Below are 23,703 nucleotides of genomic sequence, written 5' to 3'. Positions count from 1 at the left end.
AATCTAATATCAATTGAAGTAACTGCAAAACTGCTGTGGTATCATAATTTTTTTTAAAGAAGTCTCATGTTCCTCATGGAAGATAATGTGCCAAACCATATGATATTGGCTCTTAGTTAATGCTTCAGATGGCCTGACAAGTCACTCAGTTTTATTAAACCACTATGAGAAGCAATAATTAAAATAAAACCAAATGGACAATGCAGTATTGACCTAGACATACAAAGGTGCATTTAACGCTGTGATCCCTACAAAGTCGTCCTAATTAGCACCTGGAGACTTGCTCTGAAATTGGGAGGGCTGTCTCACTGACTAATTCAGCAATGACCTCACGCAGTCACACTCATAGAATGCTATCTTTCAGCCAGAACTCAGACTCTTTCCTCACTGTCCATGGCTGTGTCTTTCTCATGAACAAAACAAAGCAACTACTTGTGGCGGCGATAAAATCTGAAACAAGTGGGCCTGCGAGTCCTGAACATCAGGTCCCAATCCCATGAGGTTGCGTGACCTCAAATCAAACATGGGCAAGGAAACCACCTGCTGATCATGCTCTACTACCCTCACAGCATCAGTAATTTTCCATGTCAGTCACTGCTTCCAAGATGCACTGAATGCAGCAAAAGCCACCTTTCACCAATTTGACACGCTCAGCGTGACATCAAAAACCAGCTGAGTGGACCGGATATAGGGGCGGTGCCTTGGCTGCATAGGTGACAGTTTGTGGTCCATAACCAGCATGCCCCTAACCAAGCAAGTCCAAAAAGACAAATAAGCTCTGACATCTCTCCAACAAAATGGACAATTGCCCTGAAGTGTCCACAAGATGCAATCTGGCAAATTATCCCCATTAGTCTACCTCCAATCATCTGCAAAGTGATGCAAGAGGTCATTCACAGAACCGTCAACTGCCACTTTCTTACCAAGAACCAGCTCACCAGTGCACAATTTAGGCTTAGCTTATTATAGCCTTGTACCAAACACCGATAAAGGAATTGAATTCCAGAGATGAGAATCACTTCCTTTTTCATCAGGACAGCATTTTGACCAAGTGCTGCTTCAAGTCATTATCAATCAGGGAAAATTCCCCACTAGTTGTTCACTACTTGGCACAAAGGAAGATGGTCGTGCTTGTTAGAAACCAGTCATGTCAGCCCCAGCATGTTGTCGGAGTTCTTCAGGAAATATTTAATGGCTTCATGATTGATCTTCTTTTCATTGTCCGGTCAGAATTGGGGATAACCATTAATGCTTGCAGTGTTCAGTTCCAACTGCCACTCCTTGGATAATGGAGCATCCAACAAGATCTAGACAGTATTCAGGCTTGTGCTGATGATTGGCAAGTGAGATTCATCCTATGCAAATGCCAGGCAATGACTATTTCCAACAAAGGAGAGCCTAGCTATCTCCTTCCCTTGACAGGCATTGTCATCGCCAAATACCCTAGCAACAGCAGTAAATGTTAACCTTCAATGTAGCTGGACCATATAAATACTGTGGTTACATGACCAAGTCAGATATTGGGTATTCTGTAACAAATAATTCATCTCCTTACTACCCAATGCCTTTTCAACATCTCTACAAGACGCGAGTCCAGTGTGGGATAGAATACTCTCTACTTTCCTAAATGACCGCAGCTCCAAAAACACTGCAGAAACTCAATAACATCCGAGATGAAACAGCCTGTTCGACAGATCCCCGACAGAACACCTTAATCATTCCTTTCCTCTGCCACTGGAACACCATGACAGCAGAGTGCACCATTTGCTAAATGCTCACCAAGGATCCTTTAAGTACCTTCAAATGCTGTGGTCTCAACCACCTAGGAAAGCAAGGACAGAATGCATGGGAACCCTGTAAGCTGTAATTTCCTCTTCATGGCATACAGTATCTAAATTGGGAATATATTGACACATCTTTGTCACTGGGCTGGAATCCTGCCTCTCCCTCTCTACCAGCATTATGGGTGTTCCAGTAAAATATGGAGTGCAGGATGTCAAAAAGGTAACCATCACTGCCTTCTCATGGGCAGTTGTTCACAGGCTTTGACAACGATGCTGACACCTCATGAATGAATAAAAAAGACAAAGAGCAAAGTAAATTACAGACTTCTAGCTAAATTGTATATACCCAACATTCCAACAGTTTTATTACAGTACACAAAAGCACAGTTAGCAGAAATATGATTTAGAAATTACCGAAGGGAGGAGTTTATTCTGAAGGATGAATGTTATTTCAGGATGCAAAGTGTTCAGATTTCAAGACTAAAAACTTTGCTTAGTACAGATTCTAGAGTAAGTCTTGAGTTCTTGGCCATAGTTTTACTCAGTGGCTCGGATGTTATTACATTCAAGGGAATTTAGTTTGGTGATTGGCTTTCTGTGTTTTAGGACTCTACTTCCTGCAGAAAGTTGGAGCAAGCCCAGAAGGCTCTGCCAATTTTACCTTCACTGGAGAGTACTACAACCGTGAGCTGTCAGGTAAGATTCTGAATATTTGGGATGGCATAAGCACAGGAGAAAATAGCTATGTGCCTAAGGTGCACATAGCTATCTAGTCCTGGATACATTCTATAACATGCATTTTTCAGAGGATTTAAATTCAAATTAAATCCTGTTTTTCTTCCCTTTAATGGTGTATATAATGTTTACATTTTCATAAATTACAAAGGGAAACAGACTGACATTTATAAATGAACTTTAGACACTGCAAATGCCCAAATTCCATTGCAATGGAATAAATGTTCCATGAGGGAAAGCCTTTCCACTGTAACGCCCATGTATCCACTCGGTTAAAACGCATGTTTAGCAAGACAATGCAGGAGACCTTTGAAATCTACAGTTATAGTTTCCACTAGATGGGGCTAAAAACTGACAATTTAAGTGGGAGGTAAGTGCCACATCATCTCCTGTGCTTAACCTAACACGTGATGTCAGAATAAGAGTAAATGCTGGAAATCTGAAGCAAAGCACAAAATGCTGGAAGTGCTTTGCACTTCTGTTGGTATCTGAGCCAAGTTAATCCTTTGGGAAATGTTTTGTTTCTCAGGAACTATGAGGGAGCAGTTGGCTTGTCACTTTCTAATGCTGACTGATCAGTTGTGAATTTCTGGCAAATTTAGTTTTAATTTTCACCAGCTGCTTTCCAGAGTTATCTATTCAATAATCTGTCTGAGGGGAATCCTTTTGGGGTCTGAGCGATGTAGGCTATAGTGAGATTTGTTGCAGAATCAGGCAAGAAGTCGAGTGACGTCGTGAGTTTCTTGCTAGACAGTGGTGAGTTTCCAATTAAAAAGGATTATAGCTTGTCAAATGCCCTAAAACCACCCAACCTACTATATTAATATTCAACTTGCCATCATATCAAATGCAACATACAAGCTAGACATTAAGAGATCTTGATATGGAAGTCAGAGCTGTTACCTGGTGACTTCAACTTGCTGCTTGCTCCAAAGGAGCTCCATGCCGGACATGGCCACATGTACCCTATGTCCACAGAATTTGGCATACTACATGTACCGGCCTCACTGACCCTTCTGGCAAAACACCACTCGTAGGATGCTTCTATACTTCAGTGCTACACCTGGGGCTGCTTCAGCAACTAACTTTGAAGTGCTGCTGCATTGATACAGTGCACTCCAGGACATACACCCAGCTTATAAACTGGTCCAGGCTGCATCTCAGGGCTCTTCACTCACTGTCATAGTGCTCACTCATTATGAGCCAACCTGAATGGTTCCGGTAGTCCTGCCATGCATTGCCTTGCTTTGCTTTACCTTTGACCCCTCAGTCTGAACCACCAGGCTGATATTACTGTCTTGTCTTGCAATTCAGCACAGGTACAAATCCAGAAGTTCTGTCATGATTCTTAACAGGCTTCAGTCAAGGCGAGGGAGATAGCCTTCACTCGGGAACCGGGCCCAACAAGTCAAGGGCTACCTCTGATACCAATCCAGAGGGCTTGGACACAGTCAGCCATCCAATTGTGACCGTCAGAGTCAGGATCCTCTCCACATAAGGGTGAGGAACCAACTGTTGGATAGCCCACAAGCCAAATTGACTCTTTCTGCCCGACTGCAAGCTGTTTTCCTCCTGGAATGAGTGAGAAGCAGGTGTTAAGGGAGATGAAATTGGATATTAGTTTTGGTGCAGGTGGGAGGTGTTCCACACAAATGAGTAGGCAACGTAGATGGTATTGCAGGGTTAGTGCTGTAGAGGTTGGTTGGGTGAGAGTGAGTGAGGGAACGTGTTGTAGGCAACAGTGAGACTAGTAAAGCATGAATCTCAATGGGAGGTGGGTACAGTAGCACAAGAAGAGTGATTATCAGATATCAAAGAGAAAGTGATGGCACTTATGCTGGTAGAGTGGATAAAGTCATTGACCTTCTCCCGACATTCCGTTATCCCTTCAGACATCTGAGACTGCATTGACCCAGGTCACAACCCCAGAACAGGCTGGCATGGTCCAGTGTTCTGGCCCCAGCTGCTGGTCCTGTGTGGAGAGGACATCTCAAGTTTGTACCATCCCATCCAGCAGCGCTCCGAGGTAAAGTGGAGCACCAGTTTCCTCTTGTCTGCCGAAGTCCTGGCAAATGTCAGGAACTATACAGGTCTTCTCCAGACAGACAGTGCTTGATAGCATGGATGCAAGGAATGCTGGTCAACTCCTGGATATTCCAGGAATGGCAGATTGATCTGATAGCTGCATTTGGTAAGGTGGGGCAGGAATTGGACATGAGGGGCACCATAGGGGCAGGGTAGGTAGTTAATGAAATAGCCTGGTAAGATACAGCAAGAAATCTCATTGGGCCTCACAGTAAAAATCCCTTCAAAAAATGCCACACAACTCTTGCTTAGCCAAAAATAAACTGAGTTTTTTTGCTTTGTCAGTACACAGTACATCATCTCTGGGTATAACTTTCCGCATTATGCTGGAATATAAACAGCTGCCTTGACATTTTCAGTATAGCGTCACCAAAATATGCATTGACTATTTAGTTAAATGTTATTTTTTAATTGAATAGAACTGTGAAGAGTCACATGGCTAATGCCAGAAATATATTAAACTAGGCAAAATTGCAATCAGGTTTTGAAAATGTCATAACCTGGGAATTTGAGAAATGTAAGGCACTGTACCTCATTGTAGCTTTGTGGGAGCTTTTACTTTGTTTCATGTCAATCTCCACACTCTCCATGCAATCCCCCCAACCAGCCTGCCCCACCTCCCCACCCCACACCACTACCCACCCACCCACTCAGGAGCTCATTGGAATCATTTAAATTACAATACCCTGGAACAGAGGACACGCTAAGTTTTGTGCATGTCCTTTTAATTTTCTGGCTGACGTAGCATATTAGCTAACAGACTGCTGGATAGGATTTTCTAACACCAAAGACTTAATGTCTATACACAGACAACAAGGTCTTTCAGTAGTGGCCAAATCTCTGCACAAAGAACAGAGTTGTAGTGTTGCTTGATTTTTTTTGAGAAAGGGTTTTCTGTATTGAGAATGTATTATTCCAGGCCATATTGCTATGGTGCTGGACATTTTAGGCAGGCATTGCCATAACATTAATCTTAATCTAAAGGTTTTAAATGCAGTTTCCTGTAGAAATTCATCTGTACTTAATTTTAATTTTGAAGAATTTGTGTTTAGGGTGAGCTGTGTAAAAGTGAGTTTGCCTGATGCCTTTTTTTTGTGTCAATTGGTTATTTTGACAGATTTATATTTAAATCTCAGCTAATGTTATTGAGAAGTTTTTACAGGATAGCAACGTCCCTCCTTCATGGTGCATTTAGGTGCAGAGTTCAGGTACAAATTGCTCAAACTAAGACTCAGGAACCTTCTATTGTGTGCAGTTAAACTTGTTTTCTCCGGATGGGACCAAACTAAAGTCCCCGCTTCCTTTTCTGTGCCAAGTTAGCAAACTTCAAAAGTAACGTTGACTTGGATGTTTCAATTTCAGTGGTAGTCCGGTGGTTCCCAGTTGAATCACAGAATGAAAAATATAGCAGTCGGTTGCAGGCGATTTAGTTAAATTTAGCAGTCGGTTGCAGGCGATTTAGTTAAATTTGCTGTAGTTGAATAATCTGCAGGTGCTCATTGTCTAGATTCGCATATGTAAATTGCCTGCTTAAGTGGCCATCTGAAGTTTTGTTGACATCAGTGGAATTCTGCCCACTTCATTCATTCAGGAGAACAGTGAGTGGTGAAGGGGTGAGGGGAGACCATACAAGTGCTCTATTCAGTGAAGCGCAGTGATAGAGTTTAATTTTAACTTTGAAAACTGAAGTGTTTATTACTTTATTTTAAGTTCCTTTTAAATTTTGGCACTCACTCATTTTTGAGTCTAACCAATGCTGTACTAAGAAGTGCCTCACAGTATAATTGTACAGATAGGCTACCAAACCTGATTGACAAGTGAGGCCAGTCTCCCTGAACCAAAGTTGCCACAAGTCAGAGATCTGAGTTTGAATTTCAAGTGCTGTTTTGAGCACCTTACTTGGCATGAACTGAAAATTGTGTTTAACTACATACCAGTACTGATTGCACAGTAATTATCTGGTTGTTAAACATGTGGGACATCTTTCAGATATTAAAGGTATGCCATAAGTGAAAATTCGTGAACTAAATTTTGCTTGAGAAAATCTTTCTTTTGGGTCTGTATGCAGCAAACATTTCTCTAGCCCCAACAACCATGTCATAATGAGGCAAAACTAATGCCTGTTAGTTTTCCTGTCCCTGTGTATGGACTCCCTTCCCTCTATACAATATCCAGGAGCCCAAACATGGTACATGAGTTGGAATGATTGGAGAAGTGGGACTCTGCAAAGCTATTAACCTGAATCAAAGCTAATAGACCAACTGTCGAAGTGTTTGTCAGGGTGCGTATGTGAAACAACTATATTTTGCTAATTTAGATAGGTTTCTCATTTTCCAATGTTATCTCTTGCCAGGCTGGGAGCCTTTTGCCGAGCCTTGGACTTCTTTCCTGAGCTGGCAGCAGCAGGCAGCCAGCCGTCTACATCCGCCACGCCTTAAATTGGATCTGCAGGCAAAACAACGACTTGACATCAATATCACATCTGTCCTGATGGGTATGGAACTCCTGACAATACTGGGCTAGGAAGGTCTTTCTGCAGGCATTTAATTAAGCTGCACATATTTATTGGTCTTATTTTAAGGATCATGTATATTTTTCAGGATGCGGTCCTTGGTAAGTGCTGAAAATAACAGGAGACATGTTTTCAGCCGTAACTTAGTAGTTTGTTTGTTGTTCCTGCCTACCCAAAACAGAGCAAGAATCTCTGCTCCATATCAACATAAAATAAAGATATACCAAAAGGATAAGATAAATTGACCAGGTACACTGAAGTGGGTGATGAGTGTGCACATAGAAGATTGCTTGTTAAATTGAGTTCCCTACATTTATGGTGCACGGTAGCACCATGAATGCCATTGGTAGGCAATGTAATATGGTAAATTGGCTTTATTTTGATGACAGCAAAGGCACAGTGGAAATAGAGCGTGTGCGCTAGTGTATTTGCATCTTGGGAAAACAAAATAGAAGACTTTAGATGAGCAATGCCATGTAATAGTGAGCAAAAGGAGTGACAGAGGGTTTCAGCAGTCAGACAGAGCAGGCAACATTGTTAGAATGTATTCAGTTTGGGATAAATTATATAGCTAATTTTGAGAGAAAATAGCTGAAGTGGCAAAGAAGTTGTTAACGATGTGTAAGTAGCAATGTCCGGATTTCTGTTCATGCCACTGTGGTAGCTTGTATTTTTGTGCATATAACGTGAAATATGTTTCTGTACATCACTATCTTATGTTCATGTGGCATTTTGTACCCTTGCTGTTTTTCTGTTTACTTGGAAGTGTCTTGGAGAACAAGGAGTTTTGATGAAAAGTCTCTCTACAGATGTTAATTGACTTGCTGTTTCCAACGTTTTCTATTTCTTTATCAGGTTTCCAGCACCTATAATGTTATATTTTTTCTTTGCAACTATTTATCTGTTCTTAGAGGAAGCTATTTGCTCCATTCCTTGAATCGACCTTCCTTGTGGCCCTACTAGGAAGAGAGAACCCCAGTTGAAATAAACTAACTTGATACAGATTGAACGTCAGATCTGCATCCTCTGATATGTAGCGTTTAATTTTACAAAGCATAAAAATAGGATACGATAAAAGAAGTTAGGATGTAATTAAATCATGATGTAATTAAATCTGAGTATAAATTTCAATCCCTTTCCTCCCTTGTTACTGTTTTTCTGTGTGTCGTATTACAGAGCAGTATAAAAGGACAAAAGCATCCTGGATTGCTGATTACTGCAAGAAGGAAGAAAGAGAGTGTCCAAGAACATTTCAGTGGAGGACAGGGATGTACCTCGATCCATTAATGCTCGGACAGAGTAAGTACATGCAGAGGATAGGAAGTTTAATTCCATGGTTAGTTGTTGAAAAAGAAAACCATTAAAGCTGAAATTGTCAAACTTGTCTAAGTTGTCTGCTCCAAATTGACTGAAAGGCCACCTTTGTGTGATCTGTAGTCTTGACTGTGTTGTATTCTCCTATAGGCTAGGGAATTTTAATGCAAAATGTCATAAGGATCTAAATCATGGAGCAGAGTTTGCAAGATGGAAGCATGGGTCAGAGAATTAGCCAACATGTGTACCCCTGTCTACAACTTGTGCTGTCATCATTCCAGGACCATCTAAAGAATTATAACCAGAATCATAAAACAAGGCAGGACAACCGAAGGAAGGATGTTTCAGATGACTGGGGAGTCCAGAACTGGGATCACGGTCTAAGGATGGTGGGCCTGTGGATTGCTCTGCCAAAGAAAGTAGTTGAGACCAAAACATTGAATGTTTTCGAGGAGGTTAGATATTATTCTTAGGGCTAAAGGGATAACAGGGAATGGAAAGAAAGTGGGAACAGTTCTGAGTTGGATGATCAACAATGACCATATTGAATGGAGGTGCAGAATAAAGGGTCGAATGGCCTATTCCTCTTTTCGATGTTTCAATGTTTTTAGAATTCTAAATACCTTTAAATATGTTAGTAATATGCACTGCAAAATATGGAAGCATATGTAAATATTGATATAAATATTAATAACAGAAAATGTGATCAAATAAACAATATTTAGGATGAAATCCTAGATATATTTTTATGGGATGTAGTTCTGCCATGAGAAATGGAAGTAATTACAATTGCAGCCTTTCACCACCTGTTTGCTGTTTATAAATTCCAAGGTTTGTTGACTAAGCATTTTAAAAAAAAATCAATAGACGATCCACAGTGGTAAACTTTTCTATTTTATTATTTTGCTACTTGGTTAACTAAACCTTGAGAAACAAATATATTACAAATAAGGCTGAAGGATGCCATGCAGTCTCATTACCAGAGACTTGTTGGAGAACAAAGAAGTAGCTGTTTCTACCCTGCCTCATGGAAAAAAAACGTCTCTCACTTTATTCTGTAAGTCCAGAATAATATCAACTTTGTAGTTTATCACTAACAGTACCTGCTGACTTTTTCGTTTTGTTTCATATCACTTAAAGAAATTTGACTGTAAGTTGAAAAAATGCACTGTTGGTCAGTTGGTGAATATATGAAGTTAGTGATGCAGTGTAAAATATCTAACAGCAATTTTGGAACAGGGTTTCTTCAAAGTGATTCTCTTTTTAAAGAAGCAATATCTGTCTTAACCTTATTTTCTTTACATTTTAATAACTTGTATATTGCCAACCTGCATAGTGGAATCTCAAGTTCTCAGAATGGCCATCGGGCTGCTTTGAAGTAATGATGCCCAATCTGGGAGCTATAAGGAGGTCAGACCCTATAACTCTCATCAGCATATTGACAAGCCAATGATAACATTTACTACTTTTAGGGACTAGGATAAGACTTATTTCCTTGCATAGAAAGGAAAGTGTATTATACTCAAGATTTCCCTTTTTAATTACAACTTAAGTGGTTTTGAACTTTTCAGTTTCAGTTCAATATTGAAGTTAAATGAAAATCAAATTGTTAATATGGAGCGGATGAACATTTAATATGGTTTGTTATATAGCTAAGACTTCTGTAAATTCTGTATTAACAACAATTTGGCTAATGTTTTGATAACTACTGCATTTGTTCAACTACTTGTAAAACTATTGAAACTGCTGTTTACGTCAAACTGTTGTTTAATGTAAATTTTGAAATTATCTTCATCCATCCTTCACTTCTTTTTATTTCATTAACTGCACTCTTACACAATTTGTTTGGCAAATCAACCTTAAACAGCATTGATTTTAACTTTGCTTTGTCCTAGATGTTCATTCACATTAATGATGTTGCTCAGTCAATTTAAACCAGACCTTGTAGCTTTAGTTGCTGTATGTTATATTAATATACTGCAGAGCGAATTTCCTGTAGCTATGTCTGTAACATAATCAGTCAACTATTAATCTCTTGATCCTTGGCTTTACATATCTGTAGAGGCTGACAGCAGGTTCAATTTTTAAAAAAAGCTGTTCATTTTTCAAAAAATGTTTGTTAGGTGTCACTGACCAGGCAGCATTTAGTGATTATTTGTACTGAACTTGAAGTCATTAAGGGTCAACCATGTAATGGGGGACGAGAGTCAAGGGCAGGCCTGACAGGATGAATGAAATTTCAAAAAAGTATTTGGTCATATCTGGATTTTAACACCCTGGGGTTGGAGTGAGGTTTCATATTAAAATTTTGAAAGTGTGAAACAATACCTCAACCCATCCATTTCTAGTTTAAATGAAGGCAAGACGAGGAACAGCTTGACTATTGTAATGAGGCTATTAGCCTCTGATGTAAAATAAAACTAAAAGAACTGCAGATGCTGTAAATCAGGAACAAAAACAGAAGTTGCTGGAAAAGCTCAGCAGGTCTGGCAGCATCAGTGAAGAAAATATCAGAGTTAAAGTTTCGAGTCTGGTGACCCTTCCTGAGGGTCTTCTGTTTTAGCCTCCTAATGTAACCTGCTTTACAGGTTCATCCCTTAAATTGTGTGCCATGACACTGCTCCTTATTAACAGGAATCCAAACCAACTGGCCGTGTAAACTGCTCCAGGGTTCTCCCTTCTCGACTGTACATACCTGATTGATTTATGACATTCCTATAGGTCAGTTCGATAAATGGAGCATCAGAGGCTTCTCCCAGTGCTTTCACCACACTTCCTTTCTTAGCCAATATCACCAAGAAAGGGCTGACTAGACTTTCACATTATTGCTACATATCAAATGACTCTTACATTTGCTCAGACATCAAGAGTTGTTGGACTTCCAAGCAATTCATTCTGTGTGAAGTTCTTTCAGACACCTTCTCAGAGAGGTGAAAAGGAAATGTAGAAGTGCAAGTTCTTCTTGCTTTCTTGTTATTGGGCGTCTGCTTACCGGCAATAGCTGATCTGTGTACGTGGCACTGGTATGAAGGCTTATCCTTTATGGTTGCTGTGGTCTGATGAAAGATGCCAGGCTTGTAAGGTAGGGAAGCAACCTTTTTCTAAGAGTTAAGATCATTCTGTTCTGTAAGACACTGCATTATTGGAACTTGAAAAGTAAACATACTTATGGAAAATGCAACTTCTGGGGGTTTAGAAGAATAGATGCAACGCTTAAATTGTCTCTAATAATTATGATTTTTAGTTGTAATTTCTTTCAGTCCTATTTGCATTCCAGAGTTAAGCTTCTATCGAAGTAATCAACCAAGAGAAGGTTTGTAAACATACACTATATGTGAGCAATTAGATGTAGTTCCTCTGGATGACTCTTTGAAGCTTTACAAAACAAATAGGTGTCAGTGGAGACTGGGAATATAATTTATAGTTCTAACGATATACCTTTTTTTAAAATCCACTCATGGGATGTTGGCATCGCTGGTTGGCCAGCATTTATTGCCTGCCCCTAGTTGCTCTTGAGAAGGTGGTGTTGAGCTGCCTCCTTGAATTGCTGCAGTCCATGTGATGTAGGGAGATTCACAATGCCTTTAAGGAGGAAATTCCAGGATTTTGATTCCGTGCCAGAAGTCATTCTGTTGTCATAGTTTTTGACTGAATTTTTATTTTCTTTCAAATTCAGTATTGAGAATAAATAGTTCTATGACTTCCATGGCCCAAACCATGGCCTGCTTTACTTAATGTCTGAGGTGTTGTTGCCTAGGCATGCACAGAAACACGTGTATGTCACTCGTTAGAGATAACACGTGCTTCAATCTTATCCATCTCCTGGAAGAAACACCATGTTATGTTACCTTGTACAACAATCTAGAAATCTAGCTTATTAAAATTATAAACTAAGTGGTAAACAATCAGCATAACAAAGCACTTGATTGCAGAAGATTACTTAGATCACTGAATCTGTCAGGAAACAAATATTTCCAAACTCCTGGGGATATCTATAGTCATGCAGTTATTTTAGTTTTGGCATCGCCAGTGGAAGGTATTTACATTAATTAGTTTGTTTGAAAGTTTCTATCTCAATCTTTCTCAAAGAGCTGCCTATGGGGCAAGGCACAATACAAAATTTGATGCAAGCTATAACAAGATTTATCTGCAGTCCTATTTAAATTTCAAAGTGAAAAAAACTAATTAAAAAAATGACATCAAATAAAAGTCTCATTTGGTGCATCTTCTCAAATGTTATTAATGTCACCAGGGTAGAAAAAGACTGCATAAATCACTTGAATTACAAAGTTGTTAGCTATCATTGAGAGTAGTATAGATTCAGCAATGCACAAAATCCATAATGTGTCAAGTCAGGAGTAAGCAAATTGAAATCACTATTAAAATATCATTAATAGATATGACAATACTAAGTTCAGATTTCAATTATCACATCTCCCTGAATGTTACATTCATCTTCATCTTTTATTTCTTTCCTTCATTTAAGTCTGATCCACATTATTTTCTGTTTACTATGTTGCCTGGATGAGTTAAACTTTTTCATTCTAACTAGACTTCTTTTTCTCTGTCAGGCAACCCTCTTGCCTATCTTAGAACTAGAAGCACTGCCAGTCTGACAAACCTAGAGCGGCAGATATTTGCCAGAGGTACTGTACCAGGGAATGGGAAGAAGTGAAGAAAATATCCAGTCTTTTATCAGATAAGTTGTAGTGTGATGTACCAACGAGAACAAATCAGGTGATACCTTTTAATATTTTATTATGCGTAGTTTCAGTCTAAATACTGATGAGACTGCAGCATAGAATTCCCCTTTGTTTTTCTGATCTCTGTTTATAGCATTTTTTACTTCTGCTCTCGGCATCTATTTACTATCTTACTTCACTGGTCAGTTTGTTTTATTGCTTCATTTAGCAGTGAAGAGGAGATTGTACCAGCTGAAGACTGTTCCTACTGCCGCTCTGCAACTACACTTTTTACTTTAATACCTTGTTTTGTATCCAGTCTTAACTGGTGAATCGAAGAGAACCATCAAAACTGGGGTTTGCAAATTGTGCCCAATTAAGGGGATTAATTCTACATCTCTGCCACCCTAGCCACCTTGGCCAGTTAGAATGGTGTGTGGGAAAGGTAATAGTTTCAAACTTCTACTTCCTGATCCCAAATCAGGCCACTGAACAAGGCTCCAACAAAAAACATTTGTGGGCCTGTTACATTCAAATATCACAGGACTGTATATATGATGTGAACAGCGATTCGAGGCTGGAGCACCAACTGGGTATGTCAAATGTTAAAAATCTGATCATTTTAGAACTCTGTGTGCCTGTGAAGGATCAGGATGGCTCTGCTTATGCCATCTTTTGGTGTCTTTCCAGCCACAGCATCCTGCACCAATCTTGTCCTTTTGGCTCCACCGCATCCAGAAATTACAATATCTTGCATAGCTCTTTTTCTACTGACTTTAGGGGACCATTGTCATAGGTTCCCAGCTGTAGCTGCCTGCTGATAAATTTCAACTCCTACTTGCTAATCAGACAGTCGGCCAGTGCAAGTAACTCAGCAGAGTCATTTGAATGAGGCCCTGCATGTCCCTGACTTGCTGCGTTCACCACCTGCTATTGAGACCAATGCATTTACTTTCCTACCTAAATATCTATGTCAACTGAAGCACTACTCTAATTGGCAGGCAGTCTCACCGTTGTTTTGTATTGTTTGTAATTTCCAGACATTGCCATAGTTCTGATAACCCCAAAAATTGACATTAAATCCCAGCACTATATTGTGAAAGTATGTGAGAAAGATAAGTTAAGCATACTGAAGCAGATATTTGATTAAATTACTGTGGCATACTCGTCACAAATTTGGCAGTCGGGTAGGCAGTTTTCTCATTTAATTATTACAATAGTATCACCAAGTCTTTGATGTACAGTGACCCTGGGAGACAGTTAAATGATTTTGTAATAACTGGTACGTGATCTTATGCGTGATACTTTGAATTGCAGTGAATGTGATAATGATTTGATATAGAAAAAATTTGGATTATTAGTTTTGCTAATTAATTTTTATTTATTACAGCAATTTTCCAGTAATTTGATTGAGTGGAAAGTTTTGAAAGTCACCTCATTTCTCGTGAGCCTGTTGCATGCTATATGTACCAAACTAAATCTTTATCACCTATTTTAAAAATTCTGGAGGTTATTAAAAATCAGTTGCTATAAGCGTCAGACCAAGTCTTGTGTGATGCTGCTTAGTATTGCAAGATAGGTTTGAAATTGTAGTAATTACTGAAATAAGATTGTTAACATTTCAAATCCAGTGACACTTCATCAGAGCTGTAAAAAATGCGTATGTTCAGTTTCCCTCCTTTTGTTTCTGAACATCTGCATATTAAGATTCTACAATGAGCACCCAGATTGTAATTTGAGAAGCATTACAGTTAAGAATAGCAAGTTCATGTATCTGTTTGAAAAATAGATCTGCAACTCTCAGTGCAAGCACACTTGCAATTCATCTCAGACAGAAGCTTTGCATTTAAGCAGCTTTAATTTCTGTCGAGAAGGCCAGGATTGTTGGACAGATACTTATTTTAAGAACATTTTTTATCGGTCTGTAAAATAAACATTTTGCTTCTCTGTTCACTGTTCTTGTATGATATTACTCTTTCTCTTTTTATGTTGTGCTTCTTCAGGACCAAACCATTTTTTAGGTAATTATTCAATTATACTGATCAAAAGAGTGAACTCTGTTAGTCAATTTTCACATTAATGATCCTGGTGCAGAGCCTCACTGGACAGGTCAATCGGGTCTGGAGGTCAGCACACACAAATTGCAGCCCTTCTAAAATTCTGGCTATTAAAATTGAAAGCCAGAAAGTTGGAAAGGCCACAAATCCAGTACGTTTGTCTCAACATCTCCTATCAGGCGAGATTCTAAATCATGTTTTGAGCGTCCTAAATCATGAGATTTACATCTGTGCCCAGTGTTAAGCTGAAGTAATAGATTATGTTCTGATACAGTAAATGTACAATATAGCCTTCCATTTCTTTTTTCTATTGTTATAAAAATCTAAATTATGAATCTTTACAAGTTGAAGAAATCAGATAATATTTTTGACAAAGGCTTCCTGATTGTCAGTGTTAGTAGTTAATAATGTCACCTCTCATTACTTGATATTTTTGGCTGTAATAGATGACTGTCTACTAACTATTATGTGTCAGCAATAGTGCCCATGCCAGTGGTACTGAATCTGTTGTGGGAGCTGAGTCTTAGTATTAAGATATCTGGAAAGGAATTTTCAGGAGTCCACATTTGTAAGTTAATGACAGCAAGCTTAACAACATACTGTAATAGAAACTGAACTGCGTTCGCTCTGCATTTATATACAGCAACACAACATGTGTGATTTGTATCAAGCCCATTTGTGAAACATTATGCATGTCTTTCGGGTGGAGGAATTATGCATTAGTATCAGACTTCTTTCACTGATCACTGAGTACTGGATCTGGGGAACCAGTGCTTATTTGTACTATTAGAAGCTTTCAGAATAACTTGTATTTTACAAAATTTGTTTTACTTCTACTGATAATACAGCTGTTTAAATATGCCTTGACTCTGACATTGTTTTGGATGTTAACAGCCCTGAGTCTTTGCATTGATTCTTAGATCATCTCTATTTCCCACACTACTGTCTTCACTTTTCTGTGACAGACCCTTGTGACTTGATCTCAACATCTTTTGAAGTAATATCTTGCTCTTTATAGTTTATTTTCTATAACCAAGTTGCACTAAATCAGAACCGATACTGATGTTTGATCAAAAAGGATGTTAGTTGCAATTTGGAGCCCACTCTATTAGCTAGGGCAAAGTATTGTCGCAAAGCAGCTGTTAAACTGAGAAATTTGTGTAAAGGACTAAAACTCAATGTGTAAATTGCCACTTAATTTGCAAACTGTTGGAAAAAATATGTGACAAATCAGGAAGCCAGTTACTACATTTAATTTTTAAAGCCTAGATCAGAAGAGGAAGGGAAGATTGAAGGAGTTTCACAGCACTGAGTGAGAGAGCAATATGTGTATAATATTGTACGTTGGTTCTTACATTCCACAGAGTGAGGAGAAATGATATGTGCTTGCGACTTGGGAGGAATAAGTGAGAAAAGTTGGGAAATGGATAAGCTAAGGGCCTGGATGCTGGAAATCTGGGGGGTAAAACCAGAAATGTTGGAAATACTTAACAAGTCTACCAATGTCTAAGGAGAGAAAAATAGCATTAATGTTTCAAGTCTGACCCTTTAAAGGTCAGAGACCTGAAATTTTAAATCTGTTTCTCTCTGTACTGGTGTTGCCAGAGCTGTCCGAGTATTTCAACATTTTCTGTCTTCACTTCTGAGATTGATTGATTGCTCTTCTCAAATGAGGGGCTTTCAGAAGCTGAACCAAGCATTTTTGAAAATTTATCAAAAATACAAGTTGCTTCCCAGAATGCACAAGTTTTCTGCAAGAGTCTTTTATCCTAATTGCTGGTCTATCTCCTGGAAGCAAGTTAATGTTAGACTAACCACATAGGCTTTGTGAGATCTCTATTTTTTGATGTAGTATAAATTATATTAACTCCATTTATACCCAAAAGGTGCGCAACTGTCCAAATGTCATTCATCTTAATTCTATTAAAAAAGGGTTTCACTATTTTAATTTTGAAGAAATTTTAAATTATAGCTCTGAAATCCCACTCAGCAGAGCTAGCACGTTTAAGACGATTGCAATGCTGCTTTAACCCATTAAATTAGATATTAGCCAATTAATTTCCAATAGGTTTGTAATATATTAAAAGTACCGTACAAAAAAGTTACCAAGTGTTTTCAGTATGTGCAAGATACAGCGTAACTTTTCAGTTTTTTGTTTAATCAGAAGTTCCAAATAGGAAATTTAAGAATCCAACCATTGGCCGTTGGCTTCCATTCTAACACATTTGTTTTTCTTGCAGCAGAAGGAAAGATACCAAAAAGACGGCAGCCATTTGTGCCATATGCCCTCAGGAACCACACGGGTTGCACCATGTGGTTTGCCACGCTCACGACTACTCCAACTAGGTATAAAATCTGTTTTGTATAACAATTCATGTACTCTTTTTCCTGTAATTATTAACGTGTAGATTTTCCATTATATATGTCTGATCTGGTTTTCAGTGTAAACAACAAGGTTAATAGTTTTAGTCTTGACATTTGTAAATCCAAGAATATGTTATTCTTTCAGGGATGGGGGCATCGCTGGCAAGTCCAGCATTTTGGCCTTACCTAATTACCCTGGAGAAGGTGATGATGAGCTGCCTTCTTGAAGAACTGCAATCTATGTTGTGTAGTTTTACCCATGACACTGAAAGGAAGGACCTTCCAGGATTTTGACCCATTGACAGTGAATGAACAGCAATATAGTTGCAAGTCAGGATGATGTGCAACTTAGAGAACTTGAAGGTGGAGGGTGTTCCCGTGAATCAGCTCCCTGTTTTTGTGGGTGGGAGTAGTTGTAGGTTTGGGAGGTATTATCTCATCTAAATGCCCCTCTGTAAGTTCTTTAATAATATTTTCTCACATTTTTCTTTTGATAGATGTTAATGCATCAATTACCTCACTAGCCACATCTTTTTAAACCCTAGGATGAGATTCCTCAGGATCTTGACACTTGTCAGACTGTGGATCCAATAATTTATTCAGTATTATTTCCTTGAGGATTGTAGTTTTCCTGAGTTCTTCCCTCCCTTCCATTTCCTTAACTTTTGACTACTTCTGGGATGTTACTTGTCCTGTACAGTGAAAACTGATGCAAAATACCTGTTCAGTCCATCCGACATTTCCTGATTTGGCATTCTCTCTTTCAAGAATACTTTCTTATAGGACTAATGCTCACTTTGTTAACTTGTTTTTCTTAAAAAGAAACCCTCATCTGCTTTTATATTTCTGGCCAGTTTTCTCTCTCATTCTAATTTTTTTTTCATCTGTATTAATTTTTCAACCATTCTTTGCTGTTTTTATGTTCTGTCCAATCTCTGAGCTGCTTCCTGATGTTGCACAATTACATACTACTTCTTTAAGTTTGATGCTATCTTTAACATTTCTACTTAAGGATGGATAGCAAGTTCATCCTTAAATATTTTTCTTACTTGCTGGACTGTCTAGCTATTATGTGGATTCTGAAATATCCCTTTAAACGTTTGCTACTGCAACTCTGAATACTTATCTCTTAATCTATTTTACCATTTCACTTTATTAAAGACTCAAATTTGTTGCATTGTATCCCAGAATATTTTCTGAAAGAAATCTATATGATTTTCCCTCAAAAGAATTAGTATCTACTACCATCTCTAGGTGATATTTTACCCTTGATGTCCCATTACCTGTTAGTTTTGATGTAAAGGCTGCAAATAAATATTCAAGCCTCATAAATGAAGTAGCAGCAGAAAAGGCTAATGCTTCATTATCATAGAATCTCTACAGTGTGGAAGCAGGCCATTCGGCCCATTGAGTCCACACTGACCCTCCAAAGAGCGTTCCACCCAGACCCACTATCTACCCTATCCCTGCATTTCCCATTCTAGACACTGTGGGGAAATTTAGCATAGCCAATCCACCTAACCTGCATATCTTTGGACTACGGGAGGAAGCTGGAGCACCCGGAAGAAATGCACGCAAACACAGGGAGAACGTGCAAACTCCACACACAGTCGCCTGAGGCTTGAATTGAACCAGGGTCCCTGACACTGTGAGGCAGCAGTGCTAATCACTGAGCCACAGTGTTGCCCCAATCGTATTGTTATGTTTGACATATTGACTTCAGATCTAACCGAGCCACATTCACTAAATTATTCAGCAAGCAGATGGTGCCCTGATTTCGTCCCAAATAAAGTTCTTTCAGTTTTTATGGCTGCAGAATTTGAAGTTCTCAGAAGCCAAGAAACACATTACCATTTGATTGAACTGACGGAGCGTGCAGGTTGGCTGTGAGTGATAGTGTTATAATACACCTTCAGTGATATATGCGTTGCGGCTGTTTTCCATTGTAGAGTGGCACTTTCTCACAGTGAGAGTCCAGGTTTTGTACATGAAGAATCTGTTGCAGAACCTGATGACACGCACAATATTAGCCAATGGAGCGAGGTACTCCCAGGAGAAGAAGTGCCTTTTGAATTTGAAGCCAGGGAAAAGCTAAGACACAGGTGAGTGAAAAAAGATAACCTAGTACTGACTCTACAGACTTTTTATATCTCACTATTAATAAGTAATCACATTAATGTATATTTAGTCATGGTGGCATTTTTATGTAAAATCTTTGTGTTACAACTTGCTTGTGTAAGACACAGTAGCTACACATTCTTCTTTTTGTACTGACAGGCACACTCATGAGTTGAAGATTCACCAGCTTTTGGTCCGGGTGAATGGTTGGGAGCAAGTGAGTCCAGTGTCTGTGGACAAAGTTGGCATCTTCTTCCGATGTGCAGCACCTGATCGAAATAACCAGTCCTCCATGGTGTGTATCATGTACTGTTAGCATGTCATTTGTCAAGACGTATATAATTTTGAGACTCTATACTTTTGAGCAAGGGCTTGATTATCTCAAACTTTGAAGCAGCAGCAGCTTCAGAAAACAGTTTTACAAACAATCGTTTGCTTTTAAATTTGAGAGAGGCATATACCAAATGACGTATGTAAAATATCAAGACACCTGAAATGCTGCAGTTGTTGAATATGCGGGTTTAGGGGGTGCTGAGACACAGTGACAGGGAAGGTCCTTGGGTTAGCGAGGAGGATATATTAACTAACTAGATACTACGCAAGTTATAAGACTGAACTCCTAAAGGTACAGTTAACATTGTTCTCTCTTGCTGTGTATATTGAGTAATGGCACTTTTGGATTGAGCTGTGGTGCTCAATTAGTGTCTCCTTTCCCCTCATTGTGATATCCCCTGAAGATATGGACCAAAGTAAATCCTAGGAAATCTTTCGTCATAACTTGTACTACACTTAACTGAATGAGATCAGCTGCCCATTGACCTCTGAGGAAGTGGAGCTTTTAATTTTGCAGATTTTAATTTTGATCCTGCCCATTTCCTGCTAAAAAGATTATAACTGCCCTCACAATTTTGGTAACAAAGTTAAGTGTGTGCTACAATTTACATAAACATCAAATGGGCAAGATTTTATTGTTACAGCCATTGATGAAAAAACAGCTATTAGTTGCATCTGTAACGCAAATCTGTCTTCTCTCTACTGCAGGTTGGGAGTCCCATTAGCAAGACCAATATAATACATCCACATGTCTATGTAAGCATTGGTTCTGTAACTGTACATCCATTATCAAATTACACGCTACCTTTAAAGTCAGCTGTTTCGCATTATTTAATGATTCAACTTTGAATGCTAACTTCCCACTTTATTGTGCTATTTTGTGAGATGTTTTAAATTATTGGGTTTTTTAATATAAAAACAACTCTGTTATCAACTATGGAATGTATATGACTTTAATGATCTGGTTTATGATTTATGTTCTGACAATCATATTTAATTATAATGCCCATTCATCTATTGATTTTATCTCCCAGTTTTACCCTGCTTTATTTGCATTAGAAGTTTGTGTGTTCAAGCCCCAGTAATTGAAATTTAAGTAAACCTGAGATTTGAGTGCATTTATGAAGGGCTATATTGTGAGAGGTGACAGTTATGGATGAAGCATTACATTTAAACTTCTTTCTACTTTGTTTTGTGCAAGTTTTTGTTGCACCAACCAATGAAAAGCAGGAAATTGTTTTTTTTTCCTGGCTCATAATCCCTTCTCAACCAACATCACCAAAATCAACTTATCTGGGCACTGATCACGTTTTCCACTTCAGAGATTTGGCTGTGATTAAGTTGGCTGCTGTATTTGTCAGTGTTAAGACCAATTCACTCATTTGTATCCTGTTAATATGATTCTAACTGCAGCTTCTTCCTTGCATGCATCTGGTTATGACATGAGTCTAACATTATCAAATTTAATAATCTCAGTACTTAGTTTCTGCCGGATATAAATATCTCCAAACTGTTAATGCAGGTTGCAAATCAGTATTTTAGCACAAAGTAGCAAATTACCATTGTGCTATAATATTAATTGAGTAATTCAGTGCTTAGTTTTCACCCAATAAAAAGTGAGTCATTTGGAATTCTGCCCTATATATCACCCAAAATTGATATAAATGAAGGTGCTAGTATGTTCAGGTCTGTTTCATGCTCTCTTGGGATTTGAGTTTATAGAGTTTCTTTAAATACACATTAGACTGAAATGCTAGTTGTGTTCTACATATGGGAAATATTATAGATCAGATCCTTTGTATTGTACTTGATAGACTGTAACATTTTATTGATAAAGCATTAACTAACATTGTTCAATCTCATCCTGTAGTTCTCAGCACTGCCTCCTGTACGGGTTGTGTTTTCTGTGACTCTGGAGGGAAGTGCAAGAAAAGTGATAACTGTCCGCTCGGCACTGATTGTGAAAAACAAATTGGAAGTACCTATGGAACTGAGACTGGATAGTCCATCTGCTCCAGACAGTAAGTTACTTATCAATGTAGCAATCTATTCCTTGACAGTAAGGCAATTCTACAAAGCAAGAATCATCTGACTTTGAGTCCATTCTATCTATTACAGTGTAGGCACATGAGCTATCCGCAACATACAGTAGAGACTGATATCATGTTTCAGATATTTTTATGCACTGCTTAAAAGCAACCAGCTTGTTTTTGTTATAAACTACTGTTTTGCACATCCTTTCATAAACTGCTATTATAAATTGGATAAATTATCTGCACCATTTAAATTGGGAATTTCTTTATAAATCCCATTGGTAGTGACAGTGAACACTTGCGACTTTACATTTTTGAAGAAGAAAGCTTTTTATTAATTGGTTATTAAGTATTTCAGTGACCTAGTACTAACAATAATTGTTTCATAGCCCTGGTTTATCGTAACTGAGTTTCTCATTCTCAATTCTGGGAGTCATCAGTTAACTCAGCTGGCTGGACATCTGGTCAAAATTCATCCGATTCAACCTGGAACGAATTCAGAGGCCCAGTCTGCATCTCTTTCTGAGAAGAGAATTCCAAACATTAACAAGCCTTTCAGGGAATAAAATACTCATTTCTGTTTTAAAAAGGGGAGACATCCTATTCAATATTGTACCTTAGGTTCAATCAAGAGGAAATATCCAACCCATCCAGACTCCTCAGATCTTTAACATTTCAATAAAATTACTTCTTGTTCTTCTAAATTCCAATGGGCATATGTCCAACCTGTTTAGCATTTCTTTATAAATGAAGCCCTTAATGCCAGGAATGAGTTGAGTGAACCTTTGCTGAATCCTTGTAAAATAATTGCATCTTTTTCAAACAAGGAGACCAAAACTGTAGACAGTATTTTGGATGTGGTCTCACCAATACCTTGTGTATCTGCTATAAAACATCCCTACTTTTATTTTCCATTCTGCTTGCCAGAAATGATAACACTCTGATTTGTTTTCCTAATCACATGCTGTGCACACAAAAGTAACTTCTGTGATTTAGGTACCAGAACGCCCAGAGTCATGTGTAGCATCATGTACTGCTCTCATCATTTAAGTGTACAGCTTTCCTGTTTTTGCTGCCAAAATGAACAAGTTCACATTTGCACATGTTATATTCCATTTGCCAAATTTTTGGCATCTCTTAATCTGTCTGCATTCCTTTGCAGACTTTCCATCTTATCTTGACAATCTACTTTCCTACCAATTTTGGTGTAATTGGCAAGTGTAGCTACCAGGCATTCAGTCCACTTATCATTGATATTGATTGTAAATAGTTGAGGACCTACAACTAATTCCTGTGTGATTCCACTAGTGACAGATTTCCAACCTGGAGGAAGAATCATTTAACGGATTCCTGTGCTTCCTGTTAGCTAACTAATGCTTTATCCATGCTAGCATGTTACTTTCTTCACCATGTGCAGTAATCTGGTGCAGCAATCTTTGATAGGGCACCTTATCCAATGCCTTTTTGAAATCCAAGTACACTACCTCTACTGGTTCCACTTTATATTCGATGCATGTTATTTAGTCAGAAAACTGCAATAGATTAGTTAAACATGATTTCTCTTTCACAAAGCCATGTTAGCTGTGCTAGCAAATTGCGATTTTCTGTGTATCCTACTATAAGCTCCATAATAATAAATTCTGGCACCTTCACCTGTGGTAGATGTTAGGTTAACTAGCCTCGACT

General features: G+C 38.5%; 1 protein-coding gene across 2 annotated transcripts in view; it reads left to right on the top strand.

Annotated features, from left to right (window-relative positions):
* Positions 1 to 23,703, top strand: part of vps13d (vacuolar protein sorting 13 homolog D) — a 259,288-nt gene that overhangs the window by 118,204 nt on the left and 117,381 nt on the right. For both annotated transcript variants that reach the window (XM_048615025.1, XM_048615024.1), the window contains exons 36-43: positions 2,391 to 2,480; positions 6,958 to 7,098; positions 8,293 to 8,415; positions 17,410 to 17,515; positions 19,483 to 19,635; positions 19,811 to 19,946; positions 20,693 to 20,740; positions 21,855 to 22,005. In XM_048615025.1, coding sequence (XP_048470982.1) covers positions 2,391 to 2,480; positions 6,958 to 7,098; positions 8,293 to 8,415; positions 17,410 to 17,515; positions 19,483 to 19,635; positions 19,811 to 19,946; positions 20,693 to 20,740; positions 21,855 to 22,005 — 948 coding nt within the window. The remainder of the gene's footprint in view (positions 1 to 2,390; positions 2,481 to 6,957; positions 7,099 to 8,292; positions 8,416 to 17,409; positions 17,516 to 19,482; positions 19,636 to 19,810; positions 19,947 to 20,692; positions 20,741 to 21,854; positions 22,006 to 23,703) is intronic.

This window comes from Rhincodon typus, chromosome 31 (assembly GCF_021869965.1).
Source record: "Rhincodon typus isolate 14 chromosome 31, sRhiTyp1.1, whole genome shotgun sequence".
In the NCBI taxonomy this organism is placed as follows: Eukaryota; Metazoa; Chordata; class Chondrichthyes; order Orectolobiformes; family Rhincodontidae; genus Rhincodon; species Rhincodon typus.
The sequence above is the reverse complement of the archived record's forward strand: the minus strand, read 5'-3'. Positions and strand labels throughout refer to the sequence as shown.